The following is a 16,350-nucleotide window of genomic DNA, read 5'->3' as shown; positions in this document are numbered from 1 at the left end:
ACTTATGCTATTGTTTCTCTATGGTAATACACAGAAATCGATATGGTTTTCAGTTTCACTGTATAAATACGGTACCTGAAGAATATGAAGAAGAAGAATAACTAGGAGTAGAATAATATGAAAATATCTACTTTTGTGAGTGATTGAGAAAATGAGTGAATTTACAACTTTTTGTTATATTTTTTAAAAGAAATGCAGACAGATTATTTATCTACGTTCTACAAAGTATTCACCAGAGGAGATTTAGTACATACATTTGGTAAATACATTGAATGGGGAAACTTAGTATATACCATGGTACATAAAATGAGAAATACATTGAATGGGGAACTATGAAATTGTGCTCAATTTGAGGTTAGGTCACTTTTTTGGGGATGATATGGTAAGCTTTTAACTTCCACCATTGGGAATCTTCAATTTGAAAAAAGGTGTTTATGATTTACATCTACCTGGGACAGTTAATTTCTGAAAAAGTCAACTGTACCTCCACTTGGGAGAATCACTTTCAGAAAAAACTGGACAATATGGTGATCTCCTAATGGGGAACCATTCGCTTTAAAAAAGTATTTTGTAATGATCGGTTCTCCTAAATTCATAAGTAACTTAGAAATTGCATAATAGAACTTCAAATCGTTTTACCTCTATCTGGGGTAATTAATTTCTGAAAAATTCAACTGTATGTATTACCTCTACCTGGAGAATCACTTTCAGAAAAACTGGGCGGTATGGTAAGCTCCTAATTGGGAACTATTAGTTTTAAAAAAGTGGTTGGTATGCTTTATGTTATCTATCTGGGAGAATGAATTTGAGAAAAAGCGGAGAACCGCAGATAAAAACGGAGACGCAACTTCAACCGCAACTGGTCCCACGTTTGGCGCCATTTCCAGACGACCGCAGTGACCCGCCGCCCATTTTGAGTGAGCGCATCGCCATGGCACGGTTGAAGTGGTGCCGGTGTGATGATGTGGCCGTCGATGTGCCGTTGCCAGACTTCTGGTCGTGGGCAAAGTCGGTCTCCAGGTTGGCATCAACTGATGACACTATTACCAGGAGAACACCAAGAACCTGGAACAGGTTGATAATATACAATAAGTACAATAATAATAATAATAACAAGATCTACTTGATACAAAAGGCAGTGCTGCTCAACACTGTATCAATGGTTAGGGCATTCTTAAACCTAGCAGCAGAATAATTCATCAAACTCTTGTCATAGACTTATTTTGATGAAAAACTGCATAGTAATGTGATGAAAAATGAAAACAATAAAAATAATAACAACAACAAAAGTAATAATAATATCGAGTGACCTGGCTGACTCAGGTCTGGTGTCAGAGTTTTCAGGTCGCAACTGATCAATTTCAGGGCCTCTCACATGACCTAACTACTATTTTTTTGGCAGCCGAGATCAAAGGTTTAACGGGTCCATCCAAAATACAGGATATAAGTGCAATCACTTGTACAATCACTACACTTGTACAAGTACAATCACTACATTCTACAATCACTTGTTGAAAGGATCAACAGGATCAAGTCCAAAACTGGTCCTATTCCAATTGTCCAAAAATATAGGTTATAAAAGTAATATTTCAAAATTAACAATTTACATACACCACAATAACAAGAAAACAAACTAATTTTGATTTTTATAAATAGTTAATATTGGGATTATAAAGGTATTCATGGAATCACTTTTTTCTACTAAAATGAACAACTATCAGTCAGATTTTTCAATTACTCAATTCATTCACTTACTGTAACAAGTGCTTTAAAAATCACGAGCTCAATAAAAATGCTTCAAGCCTTTTAAATTAATATTGAGCAAGTTATATTATTGACCGAGCGAAGTCTAAGATTCAAGTCGACGGTTTGGCATTTCTCTTAATGTTTATATGTATATATGTAGCGCATTTACGGCAAAACGCGGTAAATGATTTTCATGAAATTTGACAGGTATGTTCCTTTTTTAATTGCGCGTTGACGTATATAAAAGGTTTTCGGGAATTTTGCATTTCAAGGATAATATAAAAGGAAAAAGGAACCTCCTTCATACGCCAATATTAGAGTAAAAATCAGTCTATAGAATAATTCAAAGACCTTAAAGATGCATAGACTCACATGCATCGCTAGTGTCGTACTTGGAATTGAAATCCGCCATTGAGGGGGCAACCCATAAGATTATTACATACCAATGCCACCAATGCCTTTGTGATCTATAGTATTACTAATATTATATATATATATATATAATATCTCATGCTGAAATACCCCAATGGGGGCCTTCAATTTCAAGTAAGAGCTATCATTGGGAAGGCATAGGCATTGTGGGTCTATATCTCTTCAAGGTCTTTGGAATAATTCATCATAAATCAGCTGACAAGTGATTACACAGATGTGTGGAGAAGCCAGTCTATTGCTGTATTTCCATAAGGTCTATAGTTTCGATCAGGTACTTGTGGATGAGAATACTGCATGAGGTCTACTGTTCACAGAACTACTAGTATAGTACGATGTGGGAACAGTGCGGAGGTGGTAGAGGATAGAACTATCTGCTTTGTCTAATGACAGAGAAGTGTGGAGAAGCCAGTCTATTGCTGTATTTCCATAAGGTCTATAGTTTCAATCAGGTACTTGTGGATGAGAATACTGCATGAGGTCTACTGTTCACAGAACTACTAGTATAGTACGATGTGGGAACAGTGCGGAGTTGGTAGAGGATAGAGCTATCTGCTTTGTCTAATGACAGACAAGGATAGCAACACCAATGTTAATCAGGTGCTGATATTATAACATGAGTCTCACTAGAGTCACTCCAGTTCCCGCTTAACCAATACTGACAGTAGAATGTGGATTGGACCACTGAATTTTTATTTATTTATTTATTTATTTATTTATTTATTTACAATGCAAATGACACTAATGTAATAGCATTGAAAGATAAAATAATAAGGTAGTCCTTGTGCTATTTTTCTTCCAAATTTATAGGTGAAAAAGTCCGAAATGAGGTTAGAATTTCACGTGTACAATTTTGATAAAATTTCAGTCCAAAACAAAAATGAAAACTATAAATTTTGAATTTAGATGGCTTGAATTGATATAGTTATTTGTGCAACTAGTGCGCAAAGTGTCAGTTTGCTGCACCGAAAGAAACGTTTACGCCCGAGCCGTAGGCTTCTTGATTTTGGTTTCTTGAGTGCAGCAGAGGAACTTTGCGCACGTATTTCACATTAAGTTTTTCCTACAGTTACCATTGAATATGAAAAGTGGGTAATTATGGGTAAAATTGCCTGAAATCCATCAAATGTTTTTCTGTGTAATTTTATTATTGATAAAAACCTTAATCCTAAAATCCTAAAGTCCTCGTTGTCCTTGGTTATAATATATAATGAATAATTAGCGCGTTGTGCTTGGTTGCACCTCTGCTCACTATAGCAGCCACAGCAGTCACTGTTACCAACTTCATTTTGATTTTGCTGCACTGTTGCTCCATATAACCTACTAAGTATTTTGCGTTGCCATGTTGCAAATCTGGAGTGCAGAAAAATTTTTCCCGCACTAGAGCGGAAAAGTGATTCTTTGCGTTCTGTAATCAGTGCAGCAATGGCCACTTTTCAACGTAACTGTAGGAAAAATTAATTAGAATTATTACACTCAATTACCACTTGTAGCGAATAATATTGAGTTATTTAAGAAAATTTGGAACCATTCAAGCAACACAAACTTGTAAACACTAAAGCTTAGCTGATGTATATGAATAATTAGCATGTAATTACCAGGCATATGATGATGAGAAGCGTGTAGATGTGTATGGTGTTGTCTGGCAGTGTTTCCATATCCCGCAGCAAAGCTAGAGCTGGCTCGAACTCGGGTCTCAGTTCCAGACAGTGTCGCAGATGCAGGGCTGCCTCCTGGTAGTGACCGTATGCCTGCCAAAAACAAGCCAAAATTAGAGTATAAGTATTCTAAATTAGAGTTAACATAATTTCCAAAGTTAATAATTATTTCACAGTTTTAAGTGTTTAGTGAGTGTTATTTTGTTATTCAATTTGACTTGCAAACAATCATTTATGCCAAAAACAAGCCAAAATTAGAGTATAAGTATCCTAAATTAGAGTATATCTTAATTTTCAAAGTTAATAATTATTTCACAGTTTCAAGTGTTTAGTGAGTGTTATTTTGTTATTCAATTTGACTTGCAAACACTATAAATTCATTTATGCCAAAAACAAGCCAAAATTAGAGTATAAGTATTCTAAATTTGAGTACATCATAATTTCCAAAGTTAATAATTATTTCACAGTTTCAAGTGTTTAGTGAGTGTTATTTTGTTATTCAATTTGACTTGCAAACAATATAAATTCATTTATGCCAAAAACAAGCCAAAATTAGAGTATAAGTATTCTAAATTAGAGTTTATCATAATTTTCAAAGTTAATAATTATTTCACAGTTTTAAGTGTTTAGTGAGTGTTATTCAATTTGACTTGCAAACAATATAAATTTGTTTATTTATTTATTCGTGAACAGAATCACAAATCATATAAATATGATTAGGAAGGAACAACAGGCTTGGCCCAAATCTATTCCATTCCCAAATTCTGATAAATTAATAAAATGTCCAAAAAATAGGTTATGTTCTACTGTAAACGTTAAAGTTATTTTAAATTGAATGAAATCTTTTGGTACTCGTTGCTAGCACACAAACTTAGGTTTTGCTGGCAACGCCAATTAAATTTTAAGTTAAAATTTTATTTTTATTCTGTATAAGTATGAAGTATTTGTTTTATTCATTATTGTTATCTTTATAATTGGCAAATAAATGATTTTGATTTGATTTTTGAATTTCAATTTTCGTCCAAAAATATATATAAGCTAAATATTTTGAATTTAGAGAAATTAAAACACCAAACTATATTTAAATATAACACTTAATTATCACTTCATATTGAATTTATCAAGTTATTTTATAAAATTTTGAACCCAAAAATACACACAACTTAATTAGAACTTTTCTGTTTTCAAAAATGTTTGGACTGAAAATTTGATCTGAATTCAAGTGTATGGAAAATAACCTACTTTTTGGAATATTTATCTTTTATCTATCTATAAAAGCGAAATGGCACTCACTCACTGACCGACTCACTCACTCGCAGAACTAAAAATCTACCGGACTAAAAACGTTCAAATTTGGTAGGTATGTTCAGTTGGCCCTTTAGAGACGCACTAAGAAATCTTTTGGCGATATTTTACTTCTAAGGGTGGTTTTTAAGGGTTTAAAGTTTGTCTTTTAGCATGTATATTCTTCTTATTCCAATATCTTGAAATTATAATTGAAATGTCCATACCATATGTTAATATAGAACTATAATCTAGAGAGAGTACTTCTTCGAAACAGTTGTTGTGGTAACTAAATAAAAAATTTTGTCAGGTTGGCATTAAGTTGAGTTGAGTCGATATAGTAACAGGTGTTTTTCGAGATCAAATTGACATAATACGTTCAAATTCGGTACAGAGGTTCCGCTGAGGTCTACATGCAGGCGAGCGAAGCGATCTCATTTTTGGACAATCCAGTCGGGGGTCCAGGGGGCGGAGCCCCCTGGCTAGACGGATATGGCGAGCGAAGCGAGCCTGCCGGCTAGTAGTGTATAAATAAAAATTCGGGGAAGAATCAGTTTTGGGCTGTGCCTGTTAAGGTGCGTACAGATATACGCGCAGCGATCATGAGCAATTCACTTTTAATCAGCTGATGCCAAGCTTTTTATATCTGTATCTTACCGTTTCTGTAAAAATACACATATAGTCAGCTGATTAAAAGTGAATTGCTCATGTTCGCGGCGCGTATATCTGTACGCACCTTAAGGGCAGGTCACACCGAGCTCGCGTCCGCGGCGGTAGCGAAGTCAAAAAACTCGCCTTCCATGTTATTAAGTTGTGCAGGTCACACCGAGCTCGCTACCGCGGAGGTAGTACTCGGCGGTAGTTTCACTTCGCGAGCCAGGCGTGTCATCCAATACTTTAGTCCTTCCCCAATCATTTTAAAGAATTAAGTTTAGTTTATCAATAAATAAATAACGAGCGAAGCTCGGTGCCCCGATAATAATAATTATGGTGGTTTACTTTGAATATTTCTCCGAGAGTATAGTACTGCATCCAGGCCGACTTGTCGGGTGGCTGAACCTCTAGGGAGCGCCGAGTCAGATAGATGGCGTCATCCAAATACTGCAGGTTGAACAACACCCGGGCCAGGTTCAGCAGGACCTGTTCAACAAAACAAACATATTTCATTCATTTACTCCACACTAGCACCATAGAAAAAATTGCATAAAAAGATATCATAGAGAAACAATAGCGTAAGTAGATATCCCATGGTAGAGGCCGTTTATGTCGCAACTTTTACTGTTATCTCAAGCCGATTACTGTCGATTTTTACTGGTTTGACCGGGTAAGAGTGTATGAACGGCACAATATGAGAGACTACCAGCGTTATAAAGCTTCAAAGGAACGAACTACGTGGACTATCGGCTTGAGATAACAGTAAAAGTTGCGACATAAACGCCCTATACCATGGGATATCTACTTACGCTATTGTTTCTCTATGAAGATATCCCATGGTATAGTGTGTTTACGTTACAATAATGTCAGTGTTAACTCAAGCCGATAGTCTTATCGGTCCCTATAACTTGGAAGTTTTGTATCAAGTTGAGATGATATTGTATCATATTGTGTTGATACTGTATCATGTGTGGTGATATGCCATGGTAAAGGACCGTTATGTTGCAAATAATATTCACAATGTTGCAAATGTGAGTGTTAACTGAAGCCGATAGTCCTAGTAGTTGTTTTCATAGGTAGTCTCTCATACTGTTCCCTTCTTACACTCCCAACAACACACTAATAATAGACAGTGTACAGGGTGTCTATGTTGCAAATGTGAGTGTTAACTGAAGCCGATAGTCCTAGTAGTTGTTTTTGGTGAAGCTATGTGACGCTGGTAGTCTCTCATACTGTGCCCTTCTTACACTCTTACACTCCCAACAACACACTAATAATAGACAGTGTATATGGTGTCTATGTTGCAAATGTGAGTGTTAACTGAAGCCGATAGTCCTAGTAGTTGTTTTTGGTGAAGCTATGTGACGCTGGTAGTCTCTCATACTGTGCCCTTCTTACACTCTTACACTCCCAACAACACACTTATAATTGAAATGTCCATAACATATGTTAATATAGAACTAATCTAGAGAGAGTACTTCTTCGAAACAGTTGTTGTGGTAACTAAATAAAAAATTTGTCAGGTTGGCATTAAGTTGAGTTGAGTCGATATAGAACAGGTGTTTTTCGAGATCAAATTGACATAATACGTTCAAATTCGGTACAGAGGTTCCGCTGAGGTCTACATGCAGGCGAGCGAAGCGATCTCATTTTGGACAATCCAGTCGGGGGTCCAGGGGGCGGAGCCCCTGGCTAGACGGATATGGCGAGCGAAGCGAGCCTGCCGGCTAGTAGTGTATAAATAAAAATTCGGGGAAGAATCAGTTTTGGGCTGTGCCTGTTAAGGTGCGTACAGATATACGCGCAGCGATCATGAGCAATTCACTTTTAATCAGCTGATGCCAAGCTTTTTATATCTGTATCTTACCGTTTCTGTAAAAATACACATATAGTCAGCTGATTAAAAGTGAATTGCTCATGTTCGCGGCGCGTATATCTGTACGCACCTTAAGGGCAGGTCACACCGAGCTCGCGTCCGCGGCGGTAGCGAAGTCAAAAAACTCGCCTTCCATGTTATTAAGTTGTGCAGGTCACACCGAGCTCGCTACCGCGGAGGTAGTACTCGGCGGTAGTTTCACTTCGCGAGCCAGGCGTGTCATCCAATACTTTAGTCCTTCCCCAATCATTTTAAAGAATTAAGTTTAGTTTATCAATAAATAAATAACGAGCGAAGCTCGGTGCCCCGATAATAATAATTATGGTGGTTTACTTTGAATATTTCTCCGAGAGTATAGTACTGCATCCAGGCCGACTTGTCGGGTGGCTGAACCTCTAGGGAGCGCCGAGTCAGATAGATGGCGTCATCCAAATACTGCAGGTTGAACAACACCCGGGCCAGGTTCAGCAGGACCTGTTCAACAAAACAAACATATTTCATTCATTTACTCCACACTAGCACCATAGAAAAAATTGCATAAAAAGATATCATAGAGAAACAATAGCGTAAGTAGATATCCCATGGTAGAGGCCGTTTATGTCGCAACTTTTACTGTTATCTCAAGCCGATTACTGTCGATTTTTACTGGTTTGACCGGGTAAGAGTGTATGAACGGCACAATATGAGAGACTACCAGCGTTATAAAGCTTCAAAGGAACGAACTACGTGGACTATCGGCTTGAGATAACAGTAAAAGTTGCGACATAAACGCCCTATACCATGGGATATCTACTTACGCTATTGTTTCTCTATGAAGATATCCCATGGTATAGTGTGTTTACGTTACAATAATGTCAGTGTTAACTCAAGCCGATAGTCTTATCGGTCCCTATAACTTGGAAGTTTTGTATCAAGTTGAGATGATATTGTATCATATTGTGTTGATACTGTATCATGTGTGGTGATATGCCATGGTAAAGGACCGTTATGTTGCAAATAATATTCACAATGTTGCAAATGTGAGTGTTAACTGAAGCCGATAGTCCTAGTAGTTGTTTTCATAGGTAGTCTCTCATACTGTTCCCTTCTTACACTCCCAACACACACTAATAATAGACAGTGTACAGGGTGTCTATGTTGCAAATGTGAGTGTAACTGAAGCCGATAGTCCTAGTAGTTGTTTTTGGTGAAGCTATGTGACGCTGGTAGTCTCTCATACTGTGCCCTTCTTACACTCTTACACTCCCAACAACACACTATAATAGACAGTGTATAGGGTGTCTATGTTGCAAATGTGAGTGTTAACTGAAGCCGATAGTCCTAGTAGTTGTTTTTGGTGAAGCTATGTGACGCTGGTAGTCTCTCATACTGTGCCCTTCTTACACTCTTACACTCCCAACAACACACTAATAATAGACAGTGTATAGGGTGTCTATGTTGCAAATGTGAGTGTTAACTGAAGCCGATAGTCCTAGTAGTTGTTTTTGGTGAAGCTATGTGACGCTGGTAGTCTCTCATACTGTGCCCTTCTTACACTCTTACACTCCCAACAACACACTAATAATAGACAGTGTATAGGGTGTCTATGTTGCAAATGTGAGTGTTAACTGAAGCCGATAGTCCTAGTAGTTGTTTTTGGTGAAGCTATGTGACGCTGGTAGTCTCTCATACTGTGCCCTTCTTACACTCTTACACTCCAACAACACACTAATATAGACAGTGTATAGGGTGTCTATGTTGCAAATGTGAGTGTTAACTGAAGCCGATAGTCCTAGTAGTTGTTTTTGGTGAAGCTATGTGACGCTGGTAGTCTCTCATACTGTGCCTTCTTACACTCTTACACTCCCAACACACACTAATAATAGACAGTGTATAGGGTGTCTATGTTGCAAATGTGAGTGTTAACTGAAGCCGATAGTCCTAGTAGTTGTTTTTGGTGAAGCTATGTGACGCTGGTAGTCTCTCATACTGTGCCCTTCTTACACTCTTACACTCCCAACAACACACTAATAATAGACAGTGTTTAGGGTGTCTATGTTGCAAATGTGAGTGTTAACTGAAGCCGATAGTCCTAGTAGTTGTTTTCATAGGTAGTCTCTCATACTGTGCCCTTATACAGTGTGCCCCTATACTAAGAATACACTCTTACCCGGTCAAAACAGAAAAAAATCAACAATAATCGACAGTAATCGGCTTGGGATAACAGTATAAGTTGCGACCTAAACGCACTATACCATGGGATATCTACTAACACTATTGTTTCTCTATGCTATTACAATGCGGCGCTTCCTAACAAAGCGTGGTGTGGGTTGGAGAGGCGTGGATTAGCGTGGGTCTACTCTGTGGCGGGCCATATTCATAATCAATCAGCTGACAAGTGGATTATCCATTGTATGCATTACACAGATGTCTGGAGAAGCCGGTGAACAGGTGACACCAGATTGTAGATGAGATTGTACTTGTAGATGAGAAAACTGCGTGAGGTCTACTGTTCACAGAACTACTACTAGCATGGGAAATCTCAAATTTCATTTATTCAAACTCACAATATTACAATCAGAATCAATAAGAAAAACAAAAACACACAGCTCATTGAGATAGAAAATAATTAATGAAGATTAATAAAATAAATACTGGTATTTAGAAATAAATTAAGAAAGTATTTAGAAAAAAATCTTCTATCTATTTAGATTTATCTTCTAATCTATTTAGGGCCGGTTTCCGAGCTCGGGATTTAGCTAAGTCCTAGACTTTAAACAGCTGGAGTCAGAAAATTGGTTTTCCAAAACGGGGCGTAGTCGCAATCATTGTCATAGTCACGTTTGAATTGAATTTCAAAAAGCTAGAAAATTAAACACAAAATAAAATAGTGTAAAGTTTCAGCTATTTTGAATTATTCAGGACTGTCTAATTTCGTAAAGGAAAAACGTTTCCAATTATAGAAATGAGAAAATAAAAACTAGCCTACGACTACAGTTATAAAAGCTGCGACTACGCCCCGTTTTTGAAAGCCAATTTTCTGACTCCAGCTGTTTAAAGTCTAGGACTTAGCTAGATCCTGAGCTCGGAAACCGGCCCTTACAGTATTTAGAAAAAATCTTCTTATACTATCACCATAAATGATACAGTATCACCACAACATGATACAGTATCACCACAATATGATACAATATCACCACAACATGATACAGTATCACCACAACATGATACAGTATCACCACAACATGATACAGTATCAACACAATGCCACTGCCATTATAACGTGGACCTCACTATAGCAATTATAAGCCTAATCACCGAAAAATTTATCAACATTTTAGGTGTGTTCCTTACCTCAGCATTATGCGGCGATACAGCCAAAGCCCGCCTGAAACATTCGATCGACCGATAGGTGTCACCCTTAATCCGAAAAAAGTTGCCGATCTGATTGTAAAGTTGAACAGACTTCGGTTTCTCTCGTTTCGCCTTCATCAACCTGAAAAAAACATGAAATCCACTTCAAATACCAACTATCAAAAGCCAAATAGCTCTAATTTGATAAGCCAATTTCATAAATGATAAAGCTAATCGATTTGATAAGCCAACTTCATAAATTAATATTGGGGCACCGAGATTCGCTCGTTATTTATTGACTTTTGATAAACCAAACACAATTCTTTAAAATTATTGGGGAAGTACTAACAGCATAGCACAAAACTGTTTCTTTCCCGAATTTTGATTTAAATACACTATAAATAGTCAAGAAAGTAGGTTATGTTCCATACACTTCAATTGAGGTTTAATTTTCTGTTCAAACATTTGAAAACAAAAAATTCATAATTTAGATTATATATACAAAACAAACTGAATAACAACATAACACTCACTAATCACTTGAAATTGTCAAATAATGATCAACTATGAAAATTATAATATAATCTAGTTTAGAAGGATTATCATGTCATGTCAACAAATCAGATTATGTTGATCAAATCGATTAAATTGTCTAGCTAGATAAAATTTCTCGCAGATTGATTATGATTACACAGCTGGAAATAATTCTGTATCTCTCCCACACAGGCAAACGCATCTTCCGTTATGGAGAGACGACGAAATTATCATCTGTTTTCCAAGGATGAATTATCCTTTTAATGTCGTTCAGCGAGTTTTCCAAAGAATGAGACCTAGTGCAATCGAATCTTTATAATCATACACCTACTATGTTCCAAATTTCGTGAAAATCGTTAGAGCCGTTTTTGAGATCCGTAGAACATAAATAACCATATAAAAATAACCAGATATATACAAAAATTGCTCGCTTAATATAATAAGATTTATAGGTATCTTTTATGTATAGGGCTACTTGTAATATAGCCTAAATATAAATAGAAGTCTCAGTAATAATTTAAAAAGGGTACTGAGATTTGTATTATTTTATGATTTATAGGCTACTAGCAGTTCTGTGAACAGTAGACCTCACGCAGTATTCTCATCCACAAATACCTGATTGAAACTATAGATCTTATGGAAATACAGCAATAGACTGGCTTTTCCACGCATCTGTGTAATCACTTGTCAGCTGATTTGTGATGAATAATATTCTATAGTCTGATTTTTACTCTAATATTGGCGTATGAAGGAGGCTCCTTTTTCCTTTTATATCATCCTTGAAATGCATAATTTCCAAAAACCTTGTATAAACGTCGACGCGCAATTAAAAAAGGAACACAACTGTCAAATTTCATGAAAATCTATTACCGCGTTTCGCCGTAAATGCGTAACATATAAACATTAAGAGAAATGCCGAACCGTCGACTTGAATCTTAGACCTCACTTCACTCGGTCAATAATAGAAAATTCCCACACACATGCTCTGCTATTGTTGTGGGGCTTACAGTCCGGGTCCTGTAGCTTTGCCTACAATACTACCCGTTCGAAAGCATCAAACATTTTTGAAAATGTATCTTTCCATGATCAACTTCTTGCTCTTCTGTATCTTCTCAAAAGCAACGTGTTGCATCCGAAGAGATACACAAGGACCTTTAATGTATCTTTCCATAACCAACAGATGCTCTTTTGTGTCTTCTCTTCAAGCAACCAACGTGTTGCATCCGAAAATATACACAAGGAGCTTCAATGTATCTTTCCAAAAGCAACAAATGTTCTTTTGTATCTTCTCTTGAAGCAGCGTGTTGCATCCGAAACAAAAGGAACTATAATGTATCTTTCCATAAGCAAAATATGTTCATAATTTGATTATGAGATGTTGTGGTATTTCTCCATAATTGTAAGAATAAGACTTTGATATTGTCAATACCACTTTTATTTATTCGAAAATTAATTCATTATTCAGTACCAGGTTTCATGGTAAAACCTATGAGATTTCTCTTTCCCTTTTACAATCTCAACACATAACCTAAAATTGAATTTCGTGTACCTCCAACAACAACAACAAACTTATTAGTTTAGCTGAAGATGTGGTAGGTTTTACCATGAAACCTGGTACTGAATTATGAATTAATTTTCGAATAAATAAAAGTGGTATTGACAATATCAAAGTCTTATTCTTTCAAAAAATGTTCTTTTGTATCTTCTCAAAAGCAACGTGTTGCATCCGAAAATATACTATTTCTTTCTTTCTTTCTTTATTTCTTTATTTATTCTTTTTACAATGGAGCACAGATCGGGAGAGAAAAACTAAGAATACCTTGTACTATTTCTCTCCCAAATTTAGGTAGCATTAAAAGTCCAAAATGAGGTTATGTCTTCTACAAGGAGTTCTTGTGTAGTTGAGAAGTTGATATTGTGGTAATTATTCATATTGAATGAAAAAGACTAAGAAATTGTCAAAAACCACAGATTTATTGATACTTAGAAAGACCGGTTTCGGTTATTACACCATTGTCAATCTCTGACAAACTCTAACCGGTCTTTCTAAGTATCAAAAAATCTGTGGTTTTTGACAATTTCTTAGTCTTTTTCATTCAATGCACAAGGAGCTTTTTGAGTAAAGTTCTTTTAACACAACACAGCAACACAGCCTTCGTTCAAGATGCTCTTTCCATAGTTGGTGATACGTTGCAACTCTCTCATTCATGAAGAATCTCTGTGTGTAGGGAGCTTCCTCCATCTAGGGATCTAGGGTCTCTGAAGCCTGATGTTTTTGCAAAGCCGTGAATATTACCCCGCCAATCCTACCTTGACGTTTCAAAGTCACGGAGGCATAGGTATAGGACGCATACTGTACATTAATGTGAGACAGCGATAAATGTAAAATTTGAAATCAAACCTTCTCTCGAGCGCTTCCACGTCAAACTCAGCTCCCCTTTTTTTGAAAATTAACGCCACCGTCGGCTCAGGGACGTTGGGATGCGACATCCTGTTAGCGATGCCCACCAGACTGTCGTAATAGGTGAAGTTCACCGTTTTGCCACAATCCAATTGCTCGTTGTCGGGTGGTGACGGTTGTGACGACTTGGCCGATTTCTTGTCCGCTTTTGTTGTCGTTGTGTTGTGCGCCTTAGCGGTCATGTTTTTGGACGTGCTTTGCCTGCAAATTGACAAGAAATTAATTAGAAATCAGCTGGAAATTATTGGAAAGTAAATAGGACATAATTGATAAAAATTGTTAATCCTTTTTTCTAACAGTAGTCCACACCGACTGTGCTCTCTGAGCAAAAAATAGACAACTTTTGTTGCTCTAAATTTAAGACTTGCAACGTGTTTTCTAAAAAAAAACTGACAACTTTAGTTGTAGAAAACGATTTTCGGACATTTGTGTTGGCAATTTTGGTGTCAATGAAGTTTCAAGTGTTTTGACAAAAACATGTGGTAGGCTGTAATAGATATTTGTCAAATAATATGTAGGCTATCAGAATTTGACAAGATTTACCCTAGGTGTTTTGAGGGAATCATGTTATACACTACAGTGAGTTCCACGTTATAATGGCAGTGGATAAAGATAGAAGAATAGCGATGCCGATTCTCTGCATTAATTAATTACATTTCTACACTAACAAAAACATAATTGGCAACATTGTGGACCTAAAAAAGGATAGTACCACCGGCTTTGTCGAATGATGAACAAGGATAGCAAAACCAAAGTTGATCAAATACTGTCATTATAACGTGGACCTCACTATACCGGTACAGTCATTTGACAATATTTAGGTGTTGACAGAGTCGTGATAAACTAAAAGTGATTTAGTATGGCTTTTGTTGGTGGGGAGTCCCATGCCGGAAGGTCCCACCGTCTGAATATATCATTTAAGCCATCAATGAGCCCTTACGACTGTCAAACTTCAGCCGGGACCGACAATTTAACGCGCCCATCCGATAACTGGGGAGTGATCTGATTAAAAAACGTTTGGCAATGAGAGGGTTTGATCCGGGGATCTCTATGATGCTACGCAAGCACTCTATCCACTAGACCACAAATCATTCCATAATATCCTATAGCTTAAACTAATGTTATTAAACAGTTGTTCATAACTTGAGAACATTCAGGTGTTTTTACGGAATCATTCTGTGGTAAATTACCTCCAGTTATTTGAAAATCGGATGGACACGTTAATCGCCCGTCCCGGCTGCCTAAAAAGCAGTCGTTGAGTCATGTCAGAGGCCTTCAAATTGATCAGTTGCGATCTGAAAACTCTGACACCAGACCTGAGCCAGCCAGGTCACTCGATATTATTTTATTTGAAAAAGAAATCAGAATGAAGAATAACTTTTTCAGGTGTTTTAATGGAATCATGTGGTTAACTACAGTTATTTAACAAAGGTTGTGTATAATTTGAAACTATTCACGTGTTTTAACATCATGTGATAAACTAGAATAGTATTATTTTGTTCAACAATACAGATTCATCCATACAGTTGAATAACGTCAAGTTGGTACAGTGATAAATTGAGTTATTTCAATAACGGCAGTTATTTGACAAAGATTCTCTAGAATTTGACAAAATTCAGGTGTTTTAACATCATGTGATAAACTAGAAAAGTATTATTTTGTTCAACAATACAGATTCACCCATACAGTTGAATAACGTCAAGTTGGTACAGTGATAACTGGAGTTATGTCAATAAATGCAGTTATTTGACAAAGATTCTCTAGAATTTGACAAAATTTAGGTGTTTTGACAGATGTGCCATGACTTACAGCTCACGTGAAGTTGCATTGAGGTTCTCACAGTCAGTGCAGTAGAGATTGTCACTACTATCTGCACTGCGTTTAGTCCACGTTTTGCCATAATGTATGACCGTGGACGTGATTATGTTGAAGATAGGATCTTCCTCGACTTCCTCCGGTTGTGCAGACAGAGTCACCAGTTTTGGAAAGTGACTAGCTTCGATGATTTTGCCCTCCTCTGCATTCAGTTTCCACAGTGTACTCGTTCGCGAATTGCTTTGCAGAATGTGAAACGAAAGAATGTAGAGTGCCATGTACGTTAGACATGGTATTTCGCTCATGGTGAGGTGGAAAAAGCTACAAGAATTCAGCCCCAAAATGCAGAAAGTTCACATTTCAAACTAGACACACCATAACAAAACACAGACACTGGTCTCCCTTCGATCGGACTGGTTGCTGGAAATTGGAAATGTCTCCTGCTGCTGCTTCACAGGGAGAAGCAGGTTGTGCAAACTACTGAGATCCGTGATAAAAAAGAAAAATTCTGCACAAAAATTGAAGAAAACATCTTCAAAAATAACTAAAAATGCTTTAAA

The 16,350-nt window shown here is 36.9% G+C and overlaps 1 protein-coding gene across 1 annotated transcript; it reads right to left on the bottom strand.

The window, feature by feature from the left end:
- Positions 1–547: 547 nt before the first annotated feature.
- LOC111052074 lies at positions 548–16,228 on the bottom strand. Its single transcript, XM_039440566.1, has 6 exons — positions 15,785–16,228; positions 13,916–14,176; positions 10,981–11,122; positions 7,981–8,121; positions 3,774–3,926; positions 548–1,065 (listed from the first exon to the last, which is right to left on the bottom strand). Exons 1-6 carry the CDS (start codon positions 16,093–16,095, stop codon positions 850–852), a joined length of 1,224 nt encoding a protein of 407 aa, XP_039296500.1. The 5' UTR covers positions 16,096–16,228; the 3' UTR covers positions 548–849.
- Positions 16,229–16,350: the final 122 nt, after the last annotated feature.

Source organism: Nilaparvata lugens, chromosome 14, assembly GCF_014356525.2.
Source record: "Nilaparvata lugens isolate BPH chromosome 14, ASM1435652v1, whole genome shotgun sequence".
NCBI classification, from domain to species: Eukaryota; Metazoa; Arthropoda; class Insecta; order Hemiptera; family Delphacidae; genus Nilaparvata; species Nilaparvata lugens.
This window is presented reverse-complemented; position numbering and strand designations above follow the sequence as displayed.